Below are 14396 nucleotides of genomic sequence, written 5' to 3'. Positions count from 1 at the left end.
CACAAAACAGACATCACAATGTGATAAGAGAGAAGAATTTGACAAGGAAGCAAAGGAGACGATACAAGGAGAACAGATATAGAATTTATTTTCAATATCCATTGCAAAGAATAAAAGGTGACACAGCTTGAAACAGATAATATAGAATTTATTTTCAACCAGAAGTAGGAAAATACATAGGTAGGTGTAAAGGAAACAAGCAGAACCTGTAGTCAAACAGAAGAAGTAAAATCCAAAGAAACAAAACTAGTCCAAAGAGAATCAGGAGGACGGCTAAGGGGTAGAACAGAAAGCATTGTTTACCATTCAGTTTCTTTTTAAAACAGTATGTGTTGATTTGAAAACAGCTGCCTTGATTTCTCACCTTGGTTAATGGACATTCTACAACATTGTGCAAGTGTTTTGTCGTTATTCTTCTCTTCTTTTTTTTTTTGCTGGTATTTCATGAATGGTAAACAATAATTGGTCCAGTGCATAAACACAGTGACACAGATCAATATATGTACTCAGCTGACTACAGATAGACAATCCTGATCATTGGACAACTAACACTAGATCGGCAGGGGTGGATGAGAAATATACAAGATGGTTGAGAAAAGAGCGGATGGGCATAAAAAGGGGTCGAGAAGGCTGAAGATGTTGAGTTCAAGAACAAAACAAAGAGTACAACCACAGACCTTAAGATGTAATAGCTACATTTTTTTTTCAGGTGAAATATTTGAAAAAAAACAAAACAAAAACATTCTGAATGTGTCTGGATGTTTCTGAGTATTATTGCCAAGTTGTTTTTTGGAAAAAAGGATGCATTCATGAATGAAAACCAACAGAAATATGGATTTAACGGGTTTGTGAGATTCAAGGAAAAGGACAAAAGTACCGTGCTTTCCTTAGCAGCCCTAACAATTCATGAAGACTATGATTGGGATTGGAGGTTGAAAAGAAGTCGCTCTATAACTACAAGCAGCTTTGGTGTGCACCATTACAAAAAGAGATGCAGCCTGGGAAATCGTTCTACGCCTAACAAGCCAACTATGAAACACAATGCAACAGTGGAAAAGTACAAAGCTAACAATGTGATCACTCGCCGAGGTTTACAAGGTGACATAACTCGGCCGTGTGATTCGCCAGATTTTCAGTCCAAAGCCATAGTCGGAATTTAAGCAGGATGAAAAGAGGAGGGGGGCGACTGAATAGATTAAAGAGTCAAATCAGTGACTATCGACATTAACTAGTGTAATTTATAATTTTACTTTCACTGTGATGCACAAAAACAGAAAGATGGACTAGCAGTACTCAAAATCCTGACGGGACCGGTATAGCGAACAGCGGCAGGTGGTTAGCTTAGTCTTACAAACGTTTTTACACCAGTCGCAACAGTTTTCTGTCGAACTGAACTGCAGCCATGAGTAAGACAGCTCTGCTGCCCTGACCTACAGGCACCAGCACTCTCCAGCTAGTGCCGACATCCAACATAAAGCTGAAAAGTCCAAAAAAAAAAAAAAAAAGAAAAACTGAGTATCCCTGTGCTGAAAGTTTTTTTTTTTTTTTTTTTTTTTTACTGAAGCCAATGATACAGGTCGTTCTTCCTCCAACAAGAGCTCAATCCTTCATTCTACGAGACATCGTGAGGAACATTCGACTCCTCCGATCGACCCCATCAACACAATGCCTCATGATTTCTACAGAGGATTTGGTTTTTGATGGGAGCATACGGGGAAAGAAACATATCGGAGTGAAAGTCTAAACAAAGTAGCAAACAGAACACCGTCATAGAATTCATGATTTACACATCAACAACACAATTCAATATCTTTTTAGAAAGGAAACATGAGATACATCTTTTATTCACACTTTACAAAAAAGCTAGCCTTTAAATCTACTACATTACTAATGCCATTCAGAAAAAAAAAACTGGACACATTGGTTTCCATTGGAAAACAAAGAAAGAAAAAAAAGAAGTTAAAAAACATGAAGGGGGAAAGAAACGGGACAAGAGAAGTTGATCTGAGGACTAAACTTACACTCCCTATTTTCTTGCTTTTAAAATGTCATTTTCAACATATACATCAGAGTAATGAGATATTGGTTCGCTAAAGAGAGGAAACAAGGAGTGAGGGGAGCTGCATCTGAACTCAATAAGTGCTCATCATCCGTTGTTGCTGTGGAAACAATCTGCTAACCACTGATAGATTTCACTTGTTTGTTTGGGATGCGTTTGTCCGGCTTTCCAGAGAGAAATAGCTGAGCCGACTGCCCCTCCTCCCCTCCCCTTCATCTCAAAGCAGAGCTAAGTGGGCCTTCCACCTTTCCCACACAGAGGTAGGGGGTCCACAGATGGCACTATCGCTGCAGTGACGAGGGGTTAACAACTATACAAAGTGGTTGAGCAAAAAGGGTTTAAAGGACACAGCTTGAGTAATGAAGGGGGGGGGGTGGGGGGGTGTCAAGGTTGGGCGGTTCAAGTGTTGGGGGGTTAAGGGTGACAGACAGGTGTAAGGTGATTTAAAATTCAGAGACAGGGAAGGAATTTTTTTTGGGGGGGGGGGGGGGGGATCTGGGCATGGAGCTGTGCTAAGGTACAAAGAGGGAGCAAAACAACAGAGGGAGAGTGGACTGAATAAAGATTAGACATCCTGCTCGTGTTCTTTGAGGGGAAGAGAGGGGATGGGTGACGGTAGCATACCTGATTACTAGAGAGCTCGATGAACAGGAAGGATATACACGTCGTCATAACATTGTCACAGCTCATAAAAAAGGAACTCAACATTAACAAAAAAACCAATAAAAGGACATAAAATCTTCACAAATGTCTCAACAGTATTTAAAAATAAAAGCAGAAAAGGTTGTTCAGGCGTTCGTCAAATGTAAAATAGTGCAAGACAACGACAACTGCTACAGTGAGGCACGATGTTTAGTTCTACAGGTGGGATCTTGTGTGGGTCACACGTCACTAATGGGAGCGAGTGTGAGAGCTATACATGAACAGATGTGGAGTCACTGGAGGGTTCTTATTGTCGGGACTGATGGCAGCAGTGTGGATCGATGGCTTTGTTAATGGGAAGCAACAGGCAGAAGTTTACTCAAGTGTCTATTTACAGTTGCAGCAATGTGCCGGCAAATCAAAACCAACAGCAGAGGGTGTGTGAGGGAGGGGAGGGGGGAGAGAGAGAGAGAGAGATAACAAAACAATACTGATACATTACAGTTTACCTCGAGGGAGTGCAAAGTAGTGACAGCGAACGCCTTGAACAACCTCTTCTTACGTCTTTTGTACAAGCTGGTAATATCAATTCATCTTAACATTAACTGGATAAAAATTTAGCCATAGTTTACAATACAATCTGCTTCTTTTTTTTTTTTCTTTTTTTTCTCAAATCTGATCATAATTTACTCTTAGTACAAAAAACGCCAGAAAACAGGTCTTTTGTGGTTCATATACAATCATGTAAAGACTGAGTCTAGATTTCTATTCTGTACAAACACTTGTGAAAAAAACCACTGCTTTTCGTGTATGGATTTTATGGCTGGGGAAAGTCACTACTGGCCTCAGAGACAGTGCTACAGATCTGCCTGCAAAATTACCTGTGTTATATATGCGTGTGTGTAGGTGCGTGTGTGTGTGTGTAGAGGTGTGTGTGTGTGTGTGTGTGTGTGTGTGTGTGTGTGTAAGCTTGCATGTGTGGAGTCGGATGGTGACTCCAGACAGTGAGAGGAATGCTGGTTTTTTTTTTATACTCCCGTGTATCAGCAATGACTCGCTCTCTCTGCCTATAAACGCAATCGAGACAAAGAAAAGATTTGTGAAAACCCCTCAACGCTCCGCCCATCAGCCCAAATCCCCTGTCCCTCGACCCAAAAAAAAAACCCAAAACAAAAAAAACAAAAAAAAACGGTTGAGCTCCTAAAGCACAAGACGAGCCTAACAACTATACAAGCTGGGGTGAAAACAGTCTGCGAACAAGGATGGTAGCTGCTCTCAGTTTCTCACATATCCTTCCTCCACAAATGTACACTTGAACACCATTGATGTAAAAAAAACCCAGACTCGTGTAGTTCTTGGACGTCTGTTTTTTGTTTTTTTTTGAGGCATCTGTGGGTTTGGTAGCTGATGCAGCAGGGATCAGGGTCGGAGGTGAAGACTATCTTGTAGCACCATGGGAGGCCGTGACCACACAAAAGGCCTCAGCACCACTGAATGACAGCAGGATATATCTTACCTCGATCGAGCTGCGCTACATCCACCTCCGGGGATGTTTAACTACCAGCTAAAGCAGCTCTAACCCAACAACAACAACAAATGTTTGTACCATTTAACCACTGAGAGAGTACGCTGGCTTCCCAGAGTACCGGAGAAAACGTGCAAAAAGCCAATGATGGAGGTCTGAGACTGACAAGTCTGCTGTCTTTGCTGGTTTCAGATTTATACAGGACAGACAGACAGGCAGACTATCAGCTTTTTCTGCTCAATATTATCCTCTCAGCCACTTTTAGGTTTCCTCGTTGCTCTTAAAAACCAAACAGCCCCCCCCTACCCTCCCCCCCCCCATGTGACGAAGCTGAACGAGCTACCATCCCCTCTAATTTGAAAGACAGACGCAAAGTGGGTAGGTGGGTGGAATTCAGGAGGAAAAAGGGGAGTCCAAAACACAAAATGTGATACACAAACAGGACTGAATTGAGCAGTTAAAAAAAGAACAAAAAAAGAAAAACAGAGAAAGAAAAAAAGAAAAAATATAGAATATCTATAACATTTTTACGAAATCCCTGTCGGCCAGACCTCACTGTACGAATATATTTTACAGGTTGTGTTTTTTTTTTGTCTTCCTCCTCCACTGTGGTGGAAGGAAGAGCTGGTAGTGGGAGGGAGGAGGGCAGCTGGGGAAAAAAAAAAAAAAAAAAGGGAGGGGGGGAAGAAGGGGTCAGGGTGGGGGTTGGCTGAGGTGGCAGCTCCCCCTGGTGGTGCGTCAGGGACTCACTACCTGCGTGCAGGCAGGTGGAGCCCATTGACCTGGGGGGGCAAATTGGGCAGGAGCAGCTCCAGCTGGGCGAAGAGGGAGAAGTGGTCGGAGGGGATGTGGGGATGTGGGCAGCCGCTGACATTGTTCTCTACAAGCCAGTGGGGTTCCAGGGGGCCCAAGATACCCAGCACGTTCAGGTTAGGCCTCGAGTAGAAAATGTAGTCGATGACACCCTGGGGAGAGAAGAAGAGGGGTCAACTGAACTGCCATGTTAAAGCTAAGTATTGCTTCATCATCTGTATATTTTAACAGACAAACAACGTCGAGAACGAAAAACTGTCCGTCCAATCACCTTGAAGTCGAAGGTGTAGTTGGTGTAAGGCATCAGGCCATTCTCGTAGGCGCTCTTTAGCTTGAAGCCGTGGGTGATCCTGCCATTGGACGTGCTGTTCTTGCCGTTGCAGTTGAATTTGGTCAGACTGTCGCTGTATCGAAGCTCCTTGAAGTCCTTGTGGGTGCAGTCCACTCCACCTGAACTGAGGTACTCCACAACACCTGTGCAGAGCGGAGATGACAAGGCGTCCTACTGTTAGCATACAATGCTGTCAGTGCAGGGGAACCAACGCAGCAGGGGCCCACAACCTTCATGGCTTTGCTGTAGTGTGCTATTGTAAAGGCCTTTTACATGTGGACATTATTTTATAGGGGCTGATTTAAAGACTTAATTAGAAGGTAATGTGCAAATATGTCTGCGAGCTGGTCTGAAATGTTTCCATGGCTGTGATGCAATTTTCTGCGGTTGTTTGTTTCCCGATTACACGACGTCTTAGAGACAATCTGAAAAAGAGGCGTCTTCAGTTTCAACACGACAGAGTCAAGACAAGGTCTCTTGGCATGATGTCCCTACATGATTTTAGTATCCCCATGTAGGGACGCACACCTCTTTAGAGAATGACTCTGACACACCGCAGGTCTGCAGCTCAGCTCACTTACCAGAGTCGGGCAAAGAGTTGAGGTCAGCGCACAGCACCAGTGGAATGGCGTTGGTCTCGCCTGAGACGGAGGACAGCTTGAGGCTGCGTGTTGCCTTGTCCACAATGTTCTTCACCTCCGACAGGAACATCATCGTCTGCACCAGCTTGACGTCAGAGTACTCCGGGTCCCAGTGCATGTGGGCATTGGCTACCAGGAGCAGCTGTTTCTCCATGCCGTGGAGGGACTTCCCAGCTGGACGGAGGGGAAAAGGTTATCAGGAGGAAGAGGAAAAGGAGGAGTTATTAAAATGGACACAAGCGCACTGCTATAAGGTCGGTCACCCCAATAACTATCCCGTCTTGTAAATCCGGCTTAACACTTAGATTTAGGCGCGAGTCAATTCAGGATTAGCAGACCCCCCCCCCCCCCAGCTGAACAAGAAAAGACAGACACCCTAACATGAAGCGTGTTAAAGATCAGAGGAGGGTTTCTACTCACAGGAGAGCTCCATCATCTCTTTGCGGACCTCAAGCAGTACGGCCACCCCGATGTTGTCCTTGGTCATAACCCTGTTCAGCATGGCCTCTGAGCCCTCGGAGTTAGCCATGGCCAGCTGGTTGAACTCCACCGTGTGCTTCTGCACTGCGCTGAACCTGGAGACGAACAGGGAGGGACACGGACAAGAGCTCAGCGTCAGGAACGGACCGTCAAGTCAGAAGAAACTAAAAACGCTGTGCACAAATATTTTCAACGCTAAACACATGGAAGTCAAGACTTCTTCCCCAGGTTTGTTCTGGGTGACAAACACGTGAACAGACTCACTTTTCTATTTCATGTTTCTTTTTTTAAGAAGTAATAGTGTCCACCGAACACAATGACTCCTCGGCACTACAGTTAGAGCGTGATGCCCTGCTGCTCTTAGGATGAAGCTTAAACTTTAAACAATCACTTTTCATGCTCATGTATTTAAAACACAGAAAAATGTTTCTTATAATTAAAGAAAAAAACTTTAACTGAGAACCGTCTACAAAAAAGCAAGCACTGATGTTTAACTAAAGCACATTTTCCTGTTGACTTGTATTACTTACACACACACACTTATATAAAGAGTGTGACTTTACATCAAGAGTGTGACATTACCAATAATAAGGCAATTAGCAGTCACAGTTGAATCTCTTCTATTTGAGGCTATACATATTTTCCCCATTCATTGAGCAAACACTGAGTCTTATCATCTCCACAGTCTGATAGCATCAGCTGATGTGTCGTCAGCCTGCTGACCTCCAGCTGAGAGGGGAACAGCTCCAGACGACGGGTGAGCTTCTCCATGTTTGTCACGGGACACTTTAGAGAAACTGCTGCGATTGTCACTCGTGGAGTAACTCTCAAGGAGGAACCCCCCCCCCCCCAGGAAGGACCGTTACGTTAAACTAGACCACACTTTAAGATCAATCCAGAATGAAAGAGGACAAGACTTGTGAAAAAAACTAAATGATAATAATCTCAACAAAAGGGGATTTTTTTCAAAATAAGAGCGATGTTTTTTTTTCTTCTCGTCTTTGTTTTTTTACCTGTTGCAAACTTTCTGAATTTAAAATCAAATATTATTCCGTGTTGTAATATCGAGAAGTGTGCTCTGATAAACTTTTAAAAGACGATTTAAAACTGAATTACATTAACAAAGCACTTAGACTTTGTTTTCCTCGGAGGACAAAAATGATTTCCCTTTAATTCTTTTAATCACAACAGCATCCGTGCTTACATAGATGTCCCTGTTGGGGTCGTAGCCTGGCTCATCTTATTAAGATGAGTTACATCAGTGTGGGCCGGACTCAGGAGAGAGGCAGCACTGTGCTTTGATTCAGTCTACACTTTGGTCTGTGCAGATGAAACACGAGAAGTCTTTAACAGAACTATGGGACGAAATCGTCCTCACGAGGAGCTCGTGTTACTGGTAACAACGATTCTAATTCATGTGTGTGTTCAGTGAGTACTTTTGAAGCAGCGAGGTGAGTGTGTAGGTTGGAGATGAGAAACAAGCTTTATGAGTTTGTTTCCTGAAGTGTTGATAGAGTTTAATTTGACAAGTTTGATATTCAAGTTTACGACGATGGTGTTGTGAAAACCTTGTTTTAGCTCACTGGATCAGACATTAAATACTTGACTTTACACAACAAGCTCTACCACAGGATCTGCAGAAAGTTACCAAGCCTGCCTCAAAAAAAATCTATATATTCATCTTAATAAAAGGCTCGAGTGGGCTGGGTATTTATTGGAAGCCTTTAGTTTCGTCACCGGCCTAGGAGAGCAGGTCTTTTGAAATTGGCTGGCAGATAAATAAAGTGATGCTGTGTGCGTCATTCAGATGTTGTTGTCCACTGTAATCGTTATTGTTATTGGTGGCATATAATGTGAACTCATTCTGAAGAGTTTCACTTTCATTTTGCAGACTACAGAACCCTACGTGCATCCAATGCTCGTCTTCAATGATAACACAATGGGCTAAATGTCTTAAACAGACGATATAGGTCACAGAACATTGCAAATGCGGTGAACTAACTGAAGAGTCAGGCCGAAACGCCCCCTGCTGGATCAGTGAACTAAGGCAGGAGAAGAGGCCACATCAGCTGCGCGCTAACAGTGAAAATGAACTTCAGATTTTAAAAAGAGTTTTTGATAAATCAACTTGTGGACGCTTTGAATCGCAGAAACTAATTACTGCGATCTTATAGCGAACACCACTGATGTTAACGTACAGATAATCGGGGGGGGGTGTCACATGCTACAGACATTTTATCAAGTAAGAACGGACCTGGACTGAATGTTCTAATGAAACAGATAATTGTTTGACCCATCATGAACACAAATCACGCTGACAAGAAAATGAGAGCACAGATCATCTAGTTGGATCATTTCCACATTTAGTATGAAGTTATTTAACAGAATTTTCTAGAACTCTGTCGACCTGCTCAAAGGAATGATGCACATTCACAGGTTTGTGTCTTATTTCAGTTTATACTGTTAATTAAAACATCTCAAGTTATTGATTTGAAACTCTTTACTTCTAAGAGCTAACAAGCCAGTGATTTGGGGAAAAAAAAAAATATATATACACGTGAATAAGATGCAGGCGCCACAGGACGATAAACTTCTAAATATTGGATACATACTTTTCCGATTTGTAGAAAACTGCACATCCGTCCACGTGCTTGCGGTCCGACTCTGACATGGTCCTGGCTCGTGACTTTGGACTGAAGAAACCCTCGTATCCCTGCTCCTTAAGCTCAGGCAGGAAGAAGTTGTAGTACTGTTCTGTTTCAACTTCCTGTAATCGACACAGAACATGCTTCAGGGGATGGGCCGACAGTCTCATAATCCACAGAGGCAATTCATTGGTGGGAATGATTCTTTGAAGAAGCCTCTGTGTGTTAAAGAGCTCCAAATCTAGTGTAAGGCATCTCCTCTCCTTCATTCAGATTTATGTAAGCTGTACACTGTTCCGGACAAAACAAACTTAAGAGCCAAATATGATTCCCGTCTCTTGAGCTATGGACACATTTGATGAGTTGTCTTCTGACATTTTTATTATTGGGGAAAAGAAGAGAGACAGGAAATGTAAGTAGGAGAAACATGCAGCCAGATTTGAACCCTCGGCCGTCGTGACGAGGACTATGACCTCTGTACACGGGGTGTGCGAGATGACTGCAAGGTTGTCAAGTGCAACATATCTGATTCCTTTTTTTTTTACCCTTAGTGAAAGAAGTCAAAGAACTGAAACAGTCAAAGAACTGAAACAGCACAGAGCAACGTGAGAGCACCAAAACCCTTCACGCATCAGAAAGCGTTCAAATACATGTCCACTGTTTATTAATGACTTTCTAATACGACACTCTGAACATTCCGACCTAATGACAAACCCAAAGCATCAGTGGTTGGTGTTAACAGTCTCAACACAGACCACTGTGCTCCACAAAGGGAGCATTTATTGAAGGCTTATTGACCTGCATCACAATTTACCGTGCTGCTTAAAAACCTCCTGCAGCCTTTAACCCCACCTTCGTCTCTCTTCATAATTGCATTGAGATAAAAAAAACGCATAAATAAATGGACAGGCTGTTTTTCTCCACCACGTGATGTGACGTCCTTTTCTCACCTGCAAACTGATGATGTCTGCATTGCAGCCCAGGATCTCCTGCATGATGGATTTCTTCCTGTACTCCCAGTTCAGAGCCCAGGAGGGGCAGTAGCCGTATAACTGTCGTGTGGCGTATTTATCACACAGCACGTTGTAGCACATCACAGAGAACAGTGCTGCAGGGAGAAACAGAACAAACAAGGAAGCTGGATGATGATTTGATCCTGTGATCAGTAACAGTGGAGGGAGGTCAATGACTGGCAGAAGGACGGAGGAGGGCTAAACTTGAATCTCGCTCTGTGGTGGAAATTCTTGTCAAGACTGAAGAAAACACTGATTTGTTTTTAATATTGACAACAGATACATTATAACAACTGTAGCCAACATCCCCCTAAAGAGGTCAACTAACTCTATAAAGCCTGATTTGTACTTCTGCCTTAGATGGACTGAAAAGTAGAAGTGAACCTCACAATAACTATAACTACACTGAGTGAGAGCTCAAGAGCTGTGATTGGTTCTCTTGGTTCCGTTTTGAAACTCGGGAAGAGACGAGCTCCTACAAGTCTGTTTAGCTCAAACACTTTTTCCTGATGGTGTGTTTATACTTTATCATCGCATAGCTTCAACTCCCATACGATGATCTCAGTCTGCATTCAGTGAATCAGAGACTTTCAGGCAATGAATGTAAGGTAGCTGAGAGCTGGCACAAGCCTCAGCGTGATTGTATCAAACGTGCCTTAGTGCCAGGCTCTAACACACAGGTTACATGCACACATGCAGAGTGACTGAGTGGCAGCGTTTCAATAAAAATATTGTTTTCTTATTGATAGAGACAAATGTTACTTTTTTGTGGATATGTCCACTCAAAACTCAGATTGGTTATGCAGACCTAGTCGTGGTTGTATAAACTGACAGGCTGCACAAAGACACCAGCGTCATGAAGGCTACAGTGTGTGCTCTTAGTATGAATTGGGTCCAATACAGAACAATTCAATATGGTGCATATATCCTAGCTCCCGTCTTGATTCTGACGAACTGATCTAAATATAAATGCGTTTCATTTCATTTAGATCTGTAATTATTTCATATACATTGATGAATGCAATCTTTTGACTTGTCAGCCTGTTCGTCAACAAAAAAAAGTCAAGAGAGAAGATTGGCTGACAGTAAATGCTCGGGGATACACTAGCTGACAATATTAATGAAATGTGTCACTATAGCTAGTTATGGAGATGAGTCTGTTCATGCTTTGTGTGTGCGTCGTCCTCACCTGAGGCCCGCGTTCGATCTGGTTCCTGAAGTGAGATCCATGACCGAGCTGGAGGCTGCTCTGTTGGTACTGAGCAAAGGGGAGAAAACGGTTCAGTATGGAGGAAGACGTGCACCCGATGACTTCAACAAAGTGAGGGGCGAACCCATCTTCAGTGTTAACAGATGAACCTATCACTCAATATGCAATATGAGATTCAAGTCTTAAAATATCAGAGAGAGAGAGAGGGGGGGACTCACTGCGCTTGATAGCCCCCGCCAGATTGTCTAACAAGTAGTTGAGCAGTCTCCGCGTGCCATCAGGTTCCTGGTAGAGGCTCATAATTTCTTGTGCAAGTGGGTTTCCTGTTAATGGAAAAGCAAGCCACGCATGAATCCCTTTTAAGACAACAATGGGATTTCAGGGCGAGAAAGGCTACAGAAGTCATCGATGAGGCACTCACCTTTCAACCCCAGTGTTTGTAACTGAAACAGTTTCCCCAATTCAAATGGCAGAATCCGCAACTGGTTGTTATTTAAAAGCAGTTCCCTGTGGAGGATACAGGAGACGTTTGATCACCAAGAACCACGCTGTAACACACACTCGTCAACTCTTGACATAGTGCTAATGGAGATCTCTTACATTTAAGTTAGATTATAAAATCATGTAACATGGCAGAAGGAGAACTAACAGTATATGGTGTAATAAGTGATGGCCAAACTTAAATTCTATGAGAGCGACTTCTTTCCACTCTGCTCACAAAAGGAGTCTTGAAGCCCTCACCTGAGAGACACCATGTTACCGAGCTCTGCCGGCAGGCTCCTGATCTTATTGGATGAGAGATCCAGGTATACCAGGTTGTGTAGTTTGGCAATGTCTGGCGGGATACGTGACAAAGAGTTGTCACTGAGGTGCAGGGCAGTGAGGTGGGTGAGAGACCACAGGGCTGTGCTGAGACTCTTTACTCGGCCTGCAGTAGAAATGGAAGGACAGACAACTATGAAGTTAGTCCAAGAATCACTTTAAATCCCTTAAAAACAGAGGAATAGCTTCAGGATACTCATTGGTGTGATGGGTCAATACAAGTTAATTGATTTTACAATGTTGAACTAACATAACTCTCGGACTACATTAATTTCAGAAAAAGTAACTGACAGACAGACAATCACGCCAAGACCAAGAGGATTTTGACCATGTCTTTAAATCTGAGGACCGCTCTTACAATCTGAAAATACAAGTTTATGACCGTCACTTTAACAGATTACCAATTAATCCCTTAATTTCAAATCGGTGGTCTCACGAGACAGGGAGACATTTTCAACATGGGCTCTAGGCCTACAAGGATGGACATTTCCCAGTATTAAATGGCACTTTTTTCTGGGACAAGTAAATTAACAAGAACATATTTGGCAGACCAAGTGATTGTAAATCCAATCCTGGACTGCAGCCCAATACCAGATGACAATGTGAAGGGCTAAATTAATAGCCAATGTATTTTTCTTTAAATCAGATCCAGCTACTATCTGTGCCTGTCATGTAGACTGTAAGGTAGAAACGTGAAAGGGTCATGACATAGGAAGGCCTAAGATAAAATGATTCAGCACTATATCAGCACCAAAACACACAACTGAAAAGTACAATATTGAAAGAGCTATGTTATCCAGAAACACACGCATATAAACTCACCGCTTATTTCCAGCTCAGCCCAGTATGACTTCTTCCCATTGGCTGCTTCCTCGGTTGACATAATTGTATACATCCGCCTGGGATCCGGCGGGTCATATTTTTCCTTGGGCATTCCTATAACACTGAAAAGAAAAACATAAACCATTAAATGTAAATCACAACCAGCGTGAAATAAATAATAGCCCATCAAATGTATGCTTAATTAATGATTGACCTGACACTACAACATGGTGATCTAGTCAACATGTGATGCATCTGCTTAACAAGAACAGATCATGACATTTACATGGAGACCCTGAGAAGATACCGCATGTACACGTGTTCGTGGGCGACACTCAACCTCATCAAACACCACGTTTTTTATAAATCCACTGTAATGTCAAGGTACTGCGTTGAAACCAATCGATCATAATGCAATTAACATTTAAATGACTTCACATAATAAACTGTGATTTAATGAGTTACATAAGTCAACGTGCTGCAACATTTCTTCTAGTTAATCTTTGTTTACTGTGTTTTCACAAAGGTGTAAAGCCAGTATAAGTCAAAGTTTAAATATATTTCTACAGTGAGTAAAAACAGCTATATATAGCTAATATTGCAGATTTGTCTTATCACAGGCGCTAGCTAATTAGCCTAGCTTAACCTAAATAGGTGGCTAAAAACTATACATAACAAACGCTAAATAGCTATCGCTAGCTCACATGCTAACAATAAATGTGCAAAAGAGGTACGCTAAATTGGGTACACTTAATTGGCCAACTATCACCGTGTCTAAATTGTTAAGTAATGGAGATACAAAGTGATATTAAAAGAAGCTATGTAATTGTTGTTTACATAATAGACTTGCGCATTGACACTGGGCCTCGACACAGCGCTTTACTTAGCTACAGCTAGCTAGCTTCCAGTGGCACGAACAACTAACACGGAAGATAAACAGTGAGCAAAAAGAGCTTACAAAGCCCAGAAATGCCGCGACAGCACGCAAACTATGAGCTTTTTTAGTTTAGCTTGAGTTAGCTTGCTAGCTACAAGCTAACATATCCCGATTATTCGAAGCTGGTCGACTTCGTTTTTTGAAGTCCTTCTTCGGAAAATTAGCAAAGCCATGTTTTGAACGTCTGCGTTAGAAAGCCGCGAAAGGAGTGAAATGTTTGGGATTTCCGAGGAAGGTTTTTTTCATGTTTTACCTGCAAGAGCATACCAGATCGGGAGGACGACTGCGTGTTCTCTTTTGTTTTCTAGCTACTTCTCGCTCGTTTCCGCTGCTGCTGTATCATGGCGACTGTGAGCACTTCTTTTTTTTCTCTCTGGCGATAACAGCGCGTGATCCTATTGGTCAGCTCGTAGACGGTCCAACCAGCTGTTGAGTCAGAGTAAATATAACCCTGAA

The 14396-nt window shown here is 42.6% G+C and overlaps 1 protein-coding gene across 2 annotated transcripts; it reads right to left on the bottom strand.

Moving 5' to 3' along the window:
* Positions 1-1807: 1807 nt before the first annotated feature.
* Positions 1808-14359, bottom strand: LOC306829492 (CCR4-NOT transcription complex subunit 6). 2 transcript variants are annotated; one of them, XM_079352540.1, is made up of 12 exons: positions 14208-14359; positions 13004-13125; positions 12101-12287; positions 11781-11866; positions 11578-11682; positions 11339-11407; positions 10087-10244; positions 9104-9258; positions 6432-6586; positions 5952-6185; positions 5311-5513; positions 1808-5191 (listed from the first exon to the last, which is right to left on the bottom strand). In XM_079352540.1, the coding sequence occupies exons 2-12, from the start codon at positions 13113-13115 to the stop codon at positions 4976-4978; spliced, it is 1680 nt and encodes a 559-aa protein (XP_079208666.1). In that variant the 5' UTR covers positions 13116-13125; positions 14208-14359; the 3' UTR covers positions 1808-4975. The 2 variants fall into 2 exon arrangements, with proteins under 2 accessions (XP_079208666.1, XP_079208665.1); XM_079352539.1 differs by having other exon boundaries at positions 14194-14358.
* Between the last annotated feature and the right edge of the window lie 37 nt (positions 14360-14396).

This window comes from Symphodus melops (genome assembly GCF_947650265.1).
Source record: "Symphodus melops genome assembly, chromosome: 9".
Classification (NCBI taxonomy): Eukaryota; Metazoa; Chordata; class Actinopteri; order Labriformes; family Labridae; genus Symphodus; species Symphodus melops.
The sequence above is the reverse complement of the archived record's forward strand: the minus strand, read 5'-3'. Positions and strand labels throughout refer to the sequence as shown.

What these genes read in the sequence shown, in the direction of transcription:
- LOC306829492 (XM_079352540.1), bottom strand. Translation starts at nt 13,115, where the DNA reads ATGCCCAAGGAAAAATATGACCCGCCGGATCCCAGGCGGATGTATACA. An exon ending in GGCTGAGCTGGAAATAAGCG is followed by an intron (nt 12,288 to 13,003) that starts GTGAGTTTATAT and finishes TTTCTACTGCAG; the next exon opens with GCCGAGTAAAGAGTCTCAGC. An exon ending in CAGACATCATCAGTTTGCAG is followed by an intron (nt 9,259 to 10,086) that starts GTGAGAAAAGGA and finishes TGTCGATTACAG; the next exon opens with GAAGTTGAAACAGAACAGTA.